This window comes from Moschus berezovskii, chromosome 14 (genome assembly GCF_049115385.1).
Source record: "Moschus berezovskii isolate FMDL1 chromosome 14, NW_MosBer_1.0, whole genome shotgun sequence".
NCBI lineage: Eukaryota > Metazoa > Chordata > Mammalia > Artiodactyla > Moschidae > Moschus > Moschus berezovskii.
In genome coordinates, this window is record NC_142473.1 from 82,956,282 (window position 1) to 82,971,243 (window position 14,962).

The 14,962-nt window shown below is 39.1% G+C and overlaps 1 protein-coding gene across 1 annotated transcript; it reads right to left on the reverse strand.

Annotated features, from left to right (window-relative positions):
• Positions 1–9,229: 9,229 nt before the first annotated feature.
• On the reverse strand, positions 9,230–10,189 carry LOC129554090 (olfactory receptor 8U3). The gene has a single exon (XM_055422732.1). The coding sequence runs from the start codon at positions 10,187–10,189 to the stop codon at positions 9,230–9,232; it is 960 nt and encodes a 319-aa protein (XP_055278707.1).
• Between the last annotated feature and the right edge of the window lie 4,773 nt (positions 10,190–14,962).

Consider the following 14,962-nt stretch of genomic DNA (forward strand, 5'->3'; position numbering starts at 1 on the left):
GGTATTAAATTGTAAAAGGGGAAAAAAACTGACAAACCAGGAAAGATAGAGAGAGAACCAGAGATGGCGATATCTTCATCTGCTTGAAAAGACATCTTTATAAGTAAACAAATGGGACATCAGGCATAGTGACTTTGTCTGAATTCTGTGTCATATGGGTCATACTTCGATAGACCAACATTTGGTACCTTATATTTCAAGTTTGCTGCATAGATAATCTGGAAAATAAGGCAAAGATTAATAGCAATATTTTTTTTCAACACACTGAATAATCTTCCTAACACTCCTCTTCTTGCATTCAGCTCAAAGAGTAGCATCAGAGAGCCACCTTGACATTGAGCTCTTGGTGACACTGATCCTGACCCTGTGGCAGGTTAGTTCCCTGGAGCTCTTTCCTGCCATATAACTCCTTGCTTGTTCTGTATCAATTGTGATTAGGAACATGAACTCTTCCTTCACACAGTTTGGCTAACAATTTTAGTTTTTCCAAGTAATAGCTGTTATCTTGGGCAAAGCCTTTGACTGTGTGGATCACAATAAACTGTGGAACATTCTGAAAGAGATGGGAATCCCAGACCACCTGACCTGCCTCTTAAGAAACCTGTATGCAGGTCAGGAAGCAACAGTTAGAACTGGACATGGAACAACAGACTGGTTCCAAATAAGAAAAGGAGTACATCAGGATTGTATATTGTCACCCTGCCTATTTAACTTATATGCAGAGTACATCATGAGGAACGCTGGGCTAGAAGAAGCACAAGCTGGAATCAAGATTGCCGGGAGAAATATCAATAACCTCAGATATGCAGATGACACCACCCTTATGGCAGAAAGTGAAGAGGAACTCAAAAGCCTCTTGATGAAAGTGAAAGAGGAGAGTGAAAAGGTTGGCTTGAAGCTCAACATTCAGAAAAAGAAGATCATGGCATCTGGTCCTATTGCTTCATGGGAAATAGATGGGGAAACAGTGGAAACAGTGTCATTCTTTATTTTTCTGGGCAGCAAAATCACTGCAGATGCTGATTGCAGCCATGAAATTAAAAGACGCTTACTCCTTGGAAGGAAAGTTATGACCAACCTAGATAGCATATTAAAAAGCAGAGACATTACTTTGCCAAGAAAGGTCCGTCTAGTCAAGGCTATGGTTTTTCCCGTGGTCATGTATGGATGTGAGTGTTGGACTGTGAAGAAAGCTGATCCCCGAAGAATTGATGCTTTTGAACTGTGGTGCTGGAGAAGACTCTTGAGAGTCCCTTGGACTGCAAGGAGATCCAACCAGTCCATCATAAAGGAGATCAATCCTGGGTGTTCATTGGAAGGACTGATGCTAAAGCTGAAATTCCCAATACTTGGCCACGTCATGCGAAGAGTTGACCCACCGGAAAAGATTCTGATGCTGGGAAGGATTGGGGGCGGAGGAGAAGGGGACGACAGAGAATGAGATGGCTGGATGGTATCACTGACTCGATGGACATGAGTTTGTGTGAACTCCGGGAGTTGGTGATGGACAGGGAGGCCTGGCGTGCTGCGATCCATGGGGTCACAAAGAGTCAGACACAACTGAGCAACTGAACTGACTGACTGAAGAGGATTAAATCAGTTGCTAAAATTCAAAATCAGTTGAAGGAATAGCCAGCACTCAATAAATGTCAGATATTTTTATTCTTTTTCTTTGTTGCTAGTAAATAAATTATATAAGTGAGTGATGGTCTTTGTTTAAATATATCATGTTAAAATAAGTTGTAAAGAAAGTGTGCTGTCCTTTTTAAAATCATTCAATTGTCACTCAAGAAACTGAAAAGAATTGAGAGGAGATTGTTTTCTGCACCAAAGGGTCTGTTTTCTTCCTCAGGTTAGGGTACTTTTCTGCCTTTTTAAAATATATATATGTACAAATATATTATTTTTGAAAGTATTTCCATTATAGGTTACTACACGATATTGAATATAGTTCCCTGCTACACAGTAAACCTTTGTTGCATGTCTATTTTTTAATTAGAAATTTAACATTCTATTCAAAGTAAAATAAGTAGAATCAAATGTCATCAATTTTTAGTTAGGCAAAAATTTCTAATTTTTCTAAAATGCATATATTATATATATATATATTATTTATATAAGTGTATAGAAAAGCTTTTCTATTACATTTGATAAAGGTTTATAGGGAGGGAGGTGGAAGGGGGTTTCAAGATGGGGAACACATGTTCACCCAGGGCGGATTCATGTCAATGTATGGCAAAACCAATGCAATATTTTAAAGTAATTAGCCTCCAATTAAAATAAATAAGTTTAAAAAAAAGAAAAAAATGATATAAAAAAAGAACCAAATAAACAAAATGTGAAAGCACAGAAGAAAAAGAAGAAGAGATGGAGAAATTGGAAAACATAAATTAAATGAAATGTAAAAAGTGAAACGAACGAGGTAAAACAAGAGATCATCATCTAGTCCAGTTGTTTTTAAACATGATTACTCATTAGAAACATATCTGGAGCTATGGAGAAAAGAATACCTGTAAATATTATTTCTTCAAATACATTTTCTGCCCCTGTCTCTCTCTCTTCTCTTTCAGGGACCCCTTTAATGTGAATCTTATTATACTTGATATTGACACAGAGGTCCCCTAAACGTTCCTCATTTTTATAAATTTTTTCTTCTTGTTGCTGTTCTTATTGGGTGATTTTCACTATTCTATCTTCCAAATCATTTTTCTCTAACATTGATTCCCTCTCATGTAAATATATATATATATATATATATATATATATCTTTTAAAATTCCAGTTATTGTGTTCAGTTTTGTTGGTTCTTTCTTATATTTTCTGTCTCTGTTGATACTTTTCACTGAATCTCTCCATTCATTTTCTGAGTTTGGTGAGCCTCCTTTGATCATTTCTTTGAACTCTTTATCAGGTAAACACTTATCTAAAGACCATTTCATTAGGGTTTGTTCTGGGGTTTTATTTTGCTCTTTTGTTTGGAACTCATTCCTTTGTCTCCTCATTACGTTTGACATTTGATTTCTGTTTCTACGAATTAAGCAAAACATCTACCTCTCCTTGTCTTGAAGGAGTATCTTTGTGTGGATGCATCTCTTGTGTCTACTGCTTGCAGCTGGTAACTTTGGCAGGTTGACTCAGCTAGAGTGAGTGCAGGCCTGGGATAGACCTGGGGAAGTGCTGCTCCTTAGACTGCCTAAGAATGTGGGTTATGATATTTTAGCTGCGGGAATGATGTTTCACAGTACAGTTTTAAAGGCCACACAGAATTGTATGTGTCTGTTTAGGAAGAAGCTGAATAACATAACTATTGATTATATGTGAATTTCTTCTTGAATTTCCCTGAGAAAAGTCAGGATTACTTTATGAAATGACTGCTAATGGTAAGGGATTAAAATTGCATAGACATGAAAACTCCAATTAGTGTTTCAACATTGCTGTTGTAAATGATCATTGGAAGCAAAAAGGTAGAGTGAAACTCCAGAAGATCAGAGTTCCTCAAGTGAGGCATTAAGGTTCTTTAGGTGTGAACTTCTTTACCTGTGAAAGAGAAACTTCCTGTGTAGTTTCTATGTGTTTTGCATGTGATAAGTGAGCATATGTGTGAATGTCCATCATATAAATATGTACTCACAAGGCATAGTGCTGCGAATTGAAGCACCATGTTCTCTGGCAAACCTGATTTAAAAATCTGAGAATTTATTCAACTCACAAGGTTCCAAACACACCTCATGGCAACATACATGGGTTCCTTACAAACTAAGTGCAGAGGCAGAAAAATTCCCTTGTACAATATACCTCAAGGCTTACCCATTGGCTCAGGGGTGAAGAATTCAGCTGCCAATGCAGGAGACTCAGGTTTGATCTCTGATTGGGAAGATCTCTTGGAAAAGGAAAGGGCAAACCACTATAGTATTCTAACCTGGAAAATGCTATGGACAGAGGAGCCTGGTGGGCTAGAATCCATAGGGTCACAAAAAAGTCAGACATGACTGAGCAAATAAACAACAACAACATTATAAACCTCAAACTGTATTTTATATAATGACTGTAACTGCCAAAATCACCTTCCAAAATGGTAAAATGATAATATTAAATCAGTAATTTAATTAAGTTTTATGAACTGTCAAAATAATAAAAAAACTTTCAGTTCAGTTCAGTCGCTCAGTCGTGTCCAACTCTCCGCGACCCCATGAATCACAGCACTCCAGGCCTCCCTGTCCAGCACCAACTCCTGGAGTTCACTCAAACTCATGTCCACAGAGTCGGTGATACCATCCAGCCATCTCATTCTCCATCGTCCCCTTCTCCTCCTGCCCCCAACCTTTCCAAGCATCAGAGTCTTTTCCAGTGAGTCAACTCGTCGCATGAGGTGGCCAAAGTATTGCAGTTTCAGCTTTAGCATCAGTCCCTCCAATGAACACCCAGGATCGATCTCCCTTAGAATGGACTGGTTGGATCTCCTTGCGGTACAAGGGACTCGCAAGAGTCTTCTCCAACACCACAGTTCAAACGCATCAATTCTTCAGCGATCAGCTTTCTTCACAGTCCAACTCTCACATCCATACATGACCACGGAAAAAACCATAGCCTTGACTAGACGGACATTTCTTGGCAAAGTAATGTCTCTGCTTTTTAATATATTATCAAGGTTGGTCATAACTTTCCTTCCAAGGAGTAAGTGTCTTTTAATTTCATGGCTGCAGTCAGCATCTGCAGTGATTTTGGAGCCCAAAAAAATAAAGTCTGACACTGTTTCCACTGTTTTCCATCTATTTCCCATGAAGTGATGGGACCAGATGCCATGATCTTTGTTTTCTGAATGTTGAGCTTCAAGCCAACCTTTTCACTCTCCTCTTTCACTTTCATCAAGAGGCTTTTGAGTTCCTCTTCACTTTCTGCCATAAGGGTAGTGTCATCTGCATATCTGAGGTTATTGAAATTTCTCCCAGCAATCTTGATTCCAGCTTGTGCTTCTTCCAGCCCAGCGTTCCTCATGATGTACTCTGCATATAAGTTAAATAAGCAAGGTGACAATATACAACCTTGACGTACACCTTTTCCTATTTGGAACCAGTCTGTTGTTCCATGTCCAGTTCTAACAGTTGCTTCCTGACCTGCATACAGGTTTCTCAAGAGGCAGGTCAGGTGGTCTGGGATTCCCATCTCTTTCAGAATGTTCCACAGTTTATTGTGATCCACACAGTCAAAGGCTTTGGCATAGTCAATGAAGCAGAAATAGATGCTTTTCTGGAACTCTCTTGCTTCTCCATGATCCAGCGGATGTTGGCAATTTGATCTCTGGTGCCTCTGCCTTTTTTAAAACCTGCTTGAACATCTGGGAGTTCATGGTTCACATATTGCTGAAGCCTGGCTTGGAGAATTTTGAGCATGACTTTACTAGCGTGTGAGATGAGTGCAATTGTGCGGTAGTTTGAGCATTCTTTGGCATTGCCTTTCTTTGGGATTCGAATGAAGACTGACCTTTTCCAGTCCTGTGGCCACTGCTGAGTTTTCCAAATTTGCTGGCATATTGAGTGCAGCAGTTTCACAGCATCATCTTTCAAGATTTGAAATAGCTCAACTGGAATTCCATCACCACCACTAGCTTTGTTCTTAGTGATGCTTTCTAAGGCCCACTTGACTTCACATTCCAAGACGTCTGGCTGTAGGTCAGCGATCATGTTATCGTGACTATCTTGGTCGTGAAGATCTTTTTTGTACAGTTCTTCTGTGTATTCTTGCCACCTCTTCTTAATATCTTCTGTTTCTGTTAGGTCCATACCATTTCTGTCCTTTATCGAGCCCATCTTTGCATCAAATGTTTCCTTGGGATCTCTAATTTTCTTGAAGAGATCTCTTGTTTTTCCTATTCTGTTGTTTTCCTCTATTTCTTTGCGTTGATCACTGAGGAAGGCTTTCATATCTCTCCTTGCTATTCTTTGGAACTCTGCATTCAGATGCTTATATCTTTCCTTTTCTCCTTTGCTTTTCGCTTCTCTTCTTTCCACAGCTATTTGTAAGGCCTCCTCAGACAGCCATTTTGCTTTTTTGCATTTCTTTTCCATGGAGATGGTCTTGGTCCCTGTCTCCTGTACAATGTCACGAACCTCCGTCCAGAGTTCATCAGGCACTCTATCTATCAGATCTAGTCCCTTAAATCTATTCCTCACTTCCAGTGTATAATCGTAAGGGATTTGATTTAGGTCATATCTGAATGGTCTAGTGGTTTTCCCTACTTTCTTCAATTTAAGTCTGAATTTGGCAATAAGGAGTTCATGATCTGAGCCACAGTCAGCTCCTGGTCTTGTTTTTGCTAACTGTATAGAGCTTTCCCATCTTTGGCTGCAAAGAATATAATCAATCTGATTTTGGTGTTGACCATCTGGTGATGTCCATGTGTAGAGTCTTCTCTTGTGTTGTTGGAAGAGGGTGTTTGCTATGACCAGTGCGTTCTCTTGACAAAACTCTATTAGCCTTTGCCCTGCTTCATTCCGTGCTCCAAGGCCCAATTTGCCTGTTACTCCAGGCGTTTCTTGACTTCCTACTTTTGCATTCCAGTCCCCTATAATGAAAAGGACATCTTTTTTGGGTGTTAGTTCTAAAAGGTCTTGTAGGTCTTCATAGAACTGTTCAACTTCGGCTTCTTCAGCATTACTGTTTGGGGCATAGGCCTGGATTACTGTAATCTTGAATGGTTTGCCTTGGAAACGAACAGAAATCATTCTGTCATTTTTAAGATTGCATCCAAGTACTGCATTTCGGACTCTTTTGTTGACCATGATGGCTACTCCATTTCTTCTAAGGGATTCCTGCCCACAGTAGTAGATATAATGGTCATCTGAGTTAAATTCACCCATTCCAGTCCATTTTAGTTCACTGATTCCTAGAATGTCTATGTTCACTCTTGCCATCTCCTGTTTGACCACTTCCAATTTGCCTTGATTCATGGACCTAACATTCCAGGTTCCTATGCAATATTGCTCTTTACAGGACTGGACCTTGCTTCTATCATCGGTCACATCCACAACTGGGTATTGGTTTTGTTCGTGCTCCATCCGTTTATTCCTTCTAGAGTTACTTCTCCACTGATCTCCAGTAGCATACTGGGCACCTACCGACCTGGGGAATTCCTCATTCAGTATCCTATCATTTTGCCCTTTGATACTGTTCATGGGGTTCTCAAGGCAAGTATACTGAAGTGGTTTGCCATTCCCTTCTCCAGTGGACCACATTCAGCTGTGGTCCATGTGATCAGATCAACTAGTTTCCTGTGATTATGATTTCAGTGTGTCTGCCCTCTGATGCCCCCTTGCAATACCTACCGTCTTATTTGGGTTTCTCTTACCTTGGTTGTGAAAGAACTTAGAATCACTAATTTTTAAATTTCATGTCATGATCCTATAAGGGTGATTGAATAAATGACATTGTAGCCTAAGAATATTACTATTTGAACATATAAGAATTTATTCATTTTTAAAATATAATTTCTTATAAACCATGTCTTCCAAATATATTTAACAATCTGATAATGACACATTTAAGTAGATAACCTATAATTAGGTTTCCCAGCTGGCTCAGTGCTAAAGGATCTGCCTGCCAATGCTGGGGACCTGAGTTCAATCCTTGGGTCAGGAAGAACCCTGGGAGAAAGAAGTGACAACCCACTCCAGTATTCTTGCCTGGGAAATCCCATGGACAGAGGAAACTGGTAGGCTACAGTCCACGGGGTCACAAAGAATCTGAGGAAACTTAGCAAACTGAATAACAATAACACATGATCTATAATTAGGGCTTCCCAGGTGACTCTAGTGGTAAAGATTCTGCCTGCAGTGCAGGAGACATAGGAGAGGCAAATTCAAGCCCAGGGTTAGAAAGATCCCCTGGAGCAGGAAATGGCAGCCCACTCCAGAATTCTTCCCTGGAGAATCCAATGGACTGAGAAGCCTGATAGAGTACAGTCCAAAGTGTTGCAAAGAATTGGACACGACTGAGAGACTTAGAGTGCAATCTATAATACCCTTTACTCTTTTTTCTTTATTAATTTATTTACTTTAATTGGAGGCTAATTACTTTACAATATTGTATTGGTTTTGTCATACATTGACATGAATCAAAAACAAGACCCCTATACATGTTGTCTACAAGAGACCCACCTTGAAATGAGGGGCACATACAGACTGAAAGTGAAGCGCTGGAAAAAGATATTCCCTTTACTCTTAACATCGAAAGTGTTAAGAAAACAGACTTCAAATAAGACTTGAATTTGAACTTAGAATATTCCTATCATTAGTTATGTGACCTTAGACAATTCATAAATTATTGAGACCTAGAAATGAAACTTTACACTCCAGTAGATTTGATATATAAGATTAAGTGGAACTAGGTGATTAAAATCCTGGAAGGTAGTAGAAATCTAACTAAGCTTTGTCTTTCTTATTTAAGACTGATAAACTTTTGAGAACTTAACTAATTGATTTTTAGTTACACATAAAAACATTTATATAACAACACATAGTATTTATAGGCTTCCCAGGTGGCACTAGTGGTAAAGAATCTGCCTGCAGGAGACAGATGAGATGCAGGTTTGATTTCTGGGTCAGGAAGATCCCCTGGCGGGTATGGCAATCCACTGCAGTATTCTTGCCCAATAAATCCCATGAACAGAGGAGCCTGACAGGCTGTAGTCCAAGGAGGCACAAAGAGTCGAACGGGACTGAAGTGACTTAGAAGGCATATCACTTACTCTAATAGGATACTGTTCTAAGCCTTTCATAAACATTGACCTGTTTAACCTTTGAAACCAATCAACCATTTGGTTCCCATTATTTTGTAAAGTTGGAAAGAGAGTCATGCAGAATTCAGGTCAATTGTCCTGAGTTTCACAGCTAATAAAAGAAGAAGATAGAATTCAACCTCATGCAGTCTTGGTTCTAGAGTCCTGAGTTCTAAGAAAAAGATGCTGCTACCTTTGTTTGGGATACATGTATATGTGTTTGGGAGTATATTTGTGTTTGCTTTTGAAGATGATTTCATGGTCTTTAAATGCTACTACGTCCTGAGCAGGACTCAGAATCAAACTTACTTTCCAGAATTGACCTGGGTCCTTGTAGTAATTATCAGGGTCTGTTGAAGTAATAATCACATTTTCAGTTTACTGGTAAAGAAATTACAGGCAATGTCAAGAAGGGAAAGACTGACTTATTTTTCTTCTTGTATTTAATACAATATTGCTATTTTCTTAATTTTAATATCTTTAAAGTGTCACAACCTTTGCCCAAGACTTTCATGGAGGCATCTTTCACCTCTTTGTTTCTTAGACTATAGATGAGTGGGTTCAACATGGGGATCACCACAGTGTAAAACACAGATGCCATTTTGTCTGTGTCCAGTGAGTGGTTTGCCTTGGGTTGCAGGTACATGAAGATCAGCGTGCCATAAAAAATAGTAACAGCCACCATGTGGGAGCCACAGGTAGAGATGGCCTTGCGTCGCCCCTGGGTGGAGCGGATCCTTAAGATGGCGGTGATGATGAAGAGGTAGGAGGTGAGGACAATGGAAGACGAACAGATCATATCAAAACCAGCAAAGGCAAAGATCAGTATTTCCTTCACGCGTGTGTCTGAGCAGGACAGAGCCAAGAGAGGGAGGTCATCGCAGTAGAAATGGTTAATAACATTGGGGCCACAGTAAGTTAGACGGAAGGTGATGATGGTGTGGGACAGGGCAACCAGAAAGCTGTACACATATGGAACTGCCACTAGTTGAATGCAGACTCTCTTTGACATCAGTGTGGAATAGCGCAGGGGACTGCAGATGGCCACATAGCGATCGTAGGCCATGGAAGCCAGGAGGAAACACTCCGTGATCATGAAGGTGAGAAAACAGCCCAGTTGCGTTGCACAAGCATGGAAAGCAATAGTATTGTGCCCCACAACAAAGCTCGCCATCATCTTTGGTGTGATAGCAGAGGAGTAGCAAAGATCAACAAAGGCCAAGTGACTGAGGAGATAGTACATAGGCGTGTGGAGTCGAGCATCGATTCTGATCAAGGTTATCAAGCCCAGGTTGCCCAGCACCGTGACCAGATAAATGACCAAAAACACCACGAAGCAGGGGACCTGAAGCTCTGGCCGGTCTGTAATTCCCTTGAGAATGAATTCAGTGACAAAAGTAAGATTCACTTCAGCCATTTAATCTGACGGATTTGGTAGAGCTTGTTCTGCCAGGGCTGGGGAAGGTGATCATTAGCATCTTCTACTCCTGCGTCACACCGCCTTGTGGGCAAAAGGTAGCTGCCGCTCTCCAGTGGCTTCTTGCCCAGGGAAAGGAATCTATCACTCTCAGAGTAGTCTTCTTAACCTTACTTTGCTTTACAAAGAAGCGGCGCTTCTTTGCTTTGTGATGTAGAAAATATGGGAAGATGCCGATGAAAAATCAAATAGTATCTGAAAGAAAGCACTTGGGACAACTGATAGTAACAGTCCAGTGTTTTGGGTGTCACCCAGGTTTTGGTGCCCATGTATATACGTTACAGGGAATAACTTACTCCGTGTTGGATATATTTCTTTTCTTTAACCTCTGTTTTCTGTTGCATTTGTTCACTGAAAGATACTGTTCATACACATTGGTCTACTTCGGAAAACCCTGCCCCTCTGCCTGAATGTTAAATCAAAGTGCATTTGTCCAGGACCCTGTCCGCCTGTGGATGGCTACAGGAGGGAAGGAATTAACACATCCTCTGCCCCAGGCTTGCCATTCCAGGAGATAATTGCAAAACTAATGGCCTTTTTCATTTACTTCTTCACCTTCCCCTCATCTCTGTGCTATAAAAGGACCTGTCATCCAGATCCCGATTAGATGATTATTTTGAGACATCAGTCTGCTATCTTCCTGGTCTGCTGGCTTTCTGAATAAAGTCAATTTTCCTTGCCTCAACACCTAAACTCACAGTTAATTGCTTTGCCTTGCAGTAAGCAGAATGAACTTGGATTTGGTAACAACCACTCCAGTACTCTTGCCTAGAAAATCCCATGGATGGAGGAGCCTGGTAGGCTGCAGTCCGTGGGGTCGCTAAGGGTCGGACACGACTGAGCGACTTCACTTTCACTTTTCACTTTCATACATTGGAGAAGGAAATGGCAGCCCACTCCAGTGGAGAATTCCAGGGACGGGGGAGCCTAGTGGGCTTCCGTCTATGGAGTCACACAGAGTCGGACACGACTGAAGCGACTTAGCAGCAGCAGTAGCAGTGCAGTTAAAAATACCTAATAGATAAACGAAAGTACACTTATATTTCCCTGCTTGTCAATTTTCTGTAAATCCCCAAAGCTTTAAAACACAAAAATGATCTAGCATGACTTACTTGCTTACTTTTGTAAAATAAGTACTTGATGCTATGTAAGTTAAAAAGAAATTAATCAAATCTATGGGACAATATAATTTCGTTTGCATAAGAACTAAAGAGACTTAGGATTATTTTCCAATTCAAAAATTTACCACATTTTGCAGTTTGTTTCTGAGAGATAACATTAATGAAGTAGTCTGTTAGATAATTTATTCTATACTATATATAGATAAATACCTTTTCCTATAAACAAGTGTCAATATATTTCAGGTGCTTAAAATATCCAAAGTACTTACCTTCAGTTGAAAACAAAGTTTTGTGAAAGCATGTATAGGAGTTCTTGATGAATGCTTCAGAACAGTTACTTGTATTTCTGACAGCCCTGAAAAAATAAGACTAGTTTCTCTAAATCCAATGTTAAACTATTTGGATTTTATTTTTGATCCTGTCTTTATTTCCCACATAGTAGAACCATGTAATATTAGCAAAAAAAGGAGCCTCGAGATGTTACTGTGTGTAACTCCTACATACTTCAAATTTTATTTATTAATACTATTATTATTTATCTGTTGAAGTTGAGGGCTGTCCTTATCAGATACTCTACCTAGTACAAAACCTGAATTCACTTGTGGTATGGTTTCTGGCTAACACACTCTGATGAAATTTCTATCCCATCATATCTGAGTAGCAGTGGAAAAAACCCAGGCTTAGAGCTATGGCCACAGAGAGTAGGGACTTCCGTGGTGGCTCAGCAGGAAAGAATATGCCTGCCAGTGCACGAGATGCAGGTTCAATCCCTATGTTGGGAAGATCCCCTAGGAAAGGAAATGGAAATCCACTCTTGTTTTCTTGACTGGGAAACCCCATGGACAGAGGAGCATGGTGGGCTACAGTCCATGGAGTTGCAAAGGAGACAGACATGACTTAGCGACTCAACAGCAGCAGCAGCAGAGAGTAGATGGTACAGGAGGGGTGTTACTGGGCTTGCTTGACTGCAGAGCCGATATTCCTAACCCATCAAGCTCTGCTGCCCAGTGGGTGACAGCACAGGCAGACATGTCCATTTTGCTCTGGTATGAACCTAATGTTTAGAGAAGTTTAGAGAAGTCAAACATGAAAACTGTAGTTAAGCAAAATTTCAGGAGATCAAACTTCTAAAAAGTTTTCTAAAAGCATTTGAAGTGCAAATAGATATCCTGTAGAAAGGACTGAAATGCAGAGAATATGAAAGTAAGAAATGCAGTTAAGATGTTAAAGGTATTATGATTCCATTTAATACTGCAGTTCATAAAGGAGAAAGGTTTCTAGTGGAAAGCTAAGTTCCAGGTGGACGGTTTACTATTCTCTCTACAAACTTCACATGACCTCACCTGCTTAGCCATGATTCTGGCTCCGAATGTACTCATTCCGAAGTTGTCTGGGTGATTTAATAGTTCCTAGATCCCTCTGAGTCTAAATTTGAACCTCTAGAGACATCTGAAAGATGTAATATCTCCTTCTCTGTTTCACTCAAAGTATGATAAGCTGAACAAATTATACTGGGGATTTGAAAAAAATATATAATTACCTGTATTTCTGAAGAACTATACTTCAAGTGTACCTGTCAGAAAATTTCCACAGAGGCAAAAAGTAGGCTGTATTAAAGATAGCAATGTACAAAGACCATAAACTTTCATTCATTTAAATAAGAACTCAAGTTTTGTGAAAGGGTGAGAACAACATTTAAATTCTGAGTAAATTATGGGAATGTGGGTAATGTCCGTATTCTTTTTAGATCTCAGCTTCCTCAATTGTAAAATCAAGTAAAACATGTTTTATGTTTTAATGAATATTGAATGAATTAATGTATGTAAAGACTCAGTAAACTGTATGATAGAGAATATTCAAAAGATATTTACTTTAAAAAGGGAAGTAAATCAGAATATTAAAAAAAATAAACATATTTACTCCAAAAAACTACCTGAAAAATGGAACCACTTGAACACAGTGTCAGACTCTATCTTGGTGAATCTGCACAGTAAAGGAAATGTTATCATTAATGGTGAAATCCAGGTTCTTTTTTTTTCACAAATTTCAAACTAGAAAATCAACTTTAAACCAATTTCAAATTAGAAAATGGTACTCACAGTAGTAGACAAACTTCCTGAAAAAGTTGTCCCCTGCTTCCAGTTTCTCCTAACCTTTGTCCTTTCCACCCAGTTTTTTTCCCACAGCACTGACACCAGTCCTTTCTAGCTTGTGTGATTATTATATGATCGATAAACACAATAAAATTTTGTCAAGGCTTAGATTCCTCTGAAATTTGAAAATGTTGTACATTATCTCACTTGTCATTTATGACACCACGATTTCCTTGATTTGTTTCTTTTTTATGTCATTTTTAATTTATTCATTTTGGTCTTCATTGCAGTGTGTGGGTTTCTCATTCCAGTGGCTGTGCTCCTGTGGAGCATGGGCTCTAGGAACAGGGGCTTCAGAAGTTTGTGAGTTTGTGGTCCACAGGCTCAGTTTCTCCGCAACATGTGGGATCTTTCCAGACCAGGGATAGAGCCTGTGTCCCCTGCATTAGCAGGCAGATACTTAACCACTGGGCCACCAAGGAAGTCCCTGTTTCTTTCTTTCTTTTTTTTTTACCTGTAGTAAGGACACTTAAGATCTACCCACTTTAATTTTTAAGTACACACCAAGATATTGTTAACTATAGACAAAGTGTTCTACAGGAGATCTCTAGAGCTATTCATCTTGTATAACTGACACTTTTCTTTCCTAAACAACTCTTATTGACCCCTCCTCCCAGATCCTGGCAACCGCCATTAGATCATTTCTTTGAAGGACTATTTTAGATACATTATATAAGTGGAATAATGAGCAATTTATCCTACTCTAACTGACTTACTTTACTTATAATATCCTCCAGGCTCGTTTATGTTGTCACATATGGCAGAATTTCTTTTTAAGGCTGATATTCCTATGTATGTATATGCCACATTTTCTTTTTTTAATTTTTTTATTAAAAGATAGTTGACATTAATTTCTTCTGCAGAGCAAAGTGAGTCATATCTCTGTGTATAAATATATATATATATAATGCCTGAAAGGCTAGTTTGTGGGGCTGCAATGAAGTGGACATGGCTGAGTGACTGAGCATGCATTTTATATTCTTCATGTTCATTTCTATTATGGTTTATCACAGAATATTGAATATAGTTCCCTGTGCTATACAATGGGACCTTGTTTATCCATCCTATATGTCCTTACAATTAAAACATATACAATAGAATACTACTACTGAGCCATAAATAAAAAATGAAATAATGCCATTTGCAACAACATAAATGGACCTAGAGATGAACCGAGCCACTGAACAACAAGAGGTATGGATGGAACACATCTGACAATGAACAGACATGTTGAAGCTGTCAGTTTTCATAGAGGAAATTATTGTATCAATCTTGTAATTTTGTATAGGTTTGAAAATTTCCATAGTAAAAAATCTGATTATATGATAATTATTGTTTTAGTAAAAAGATAAAAATCATTGAAAATCTATAAGTAGTTGTTTCAGCTTGTGGTTTGAAATGCTAATACATATTTATTAAAACTATTATCATGCAGATCA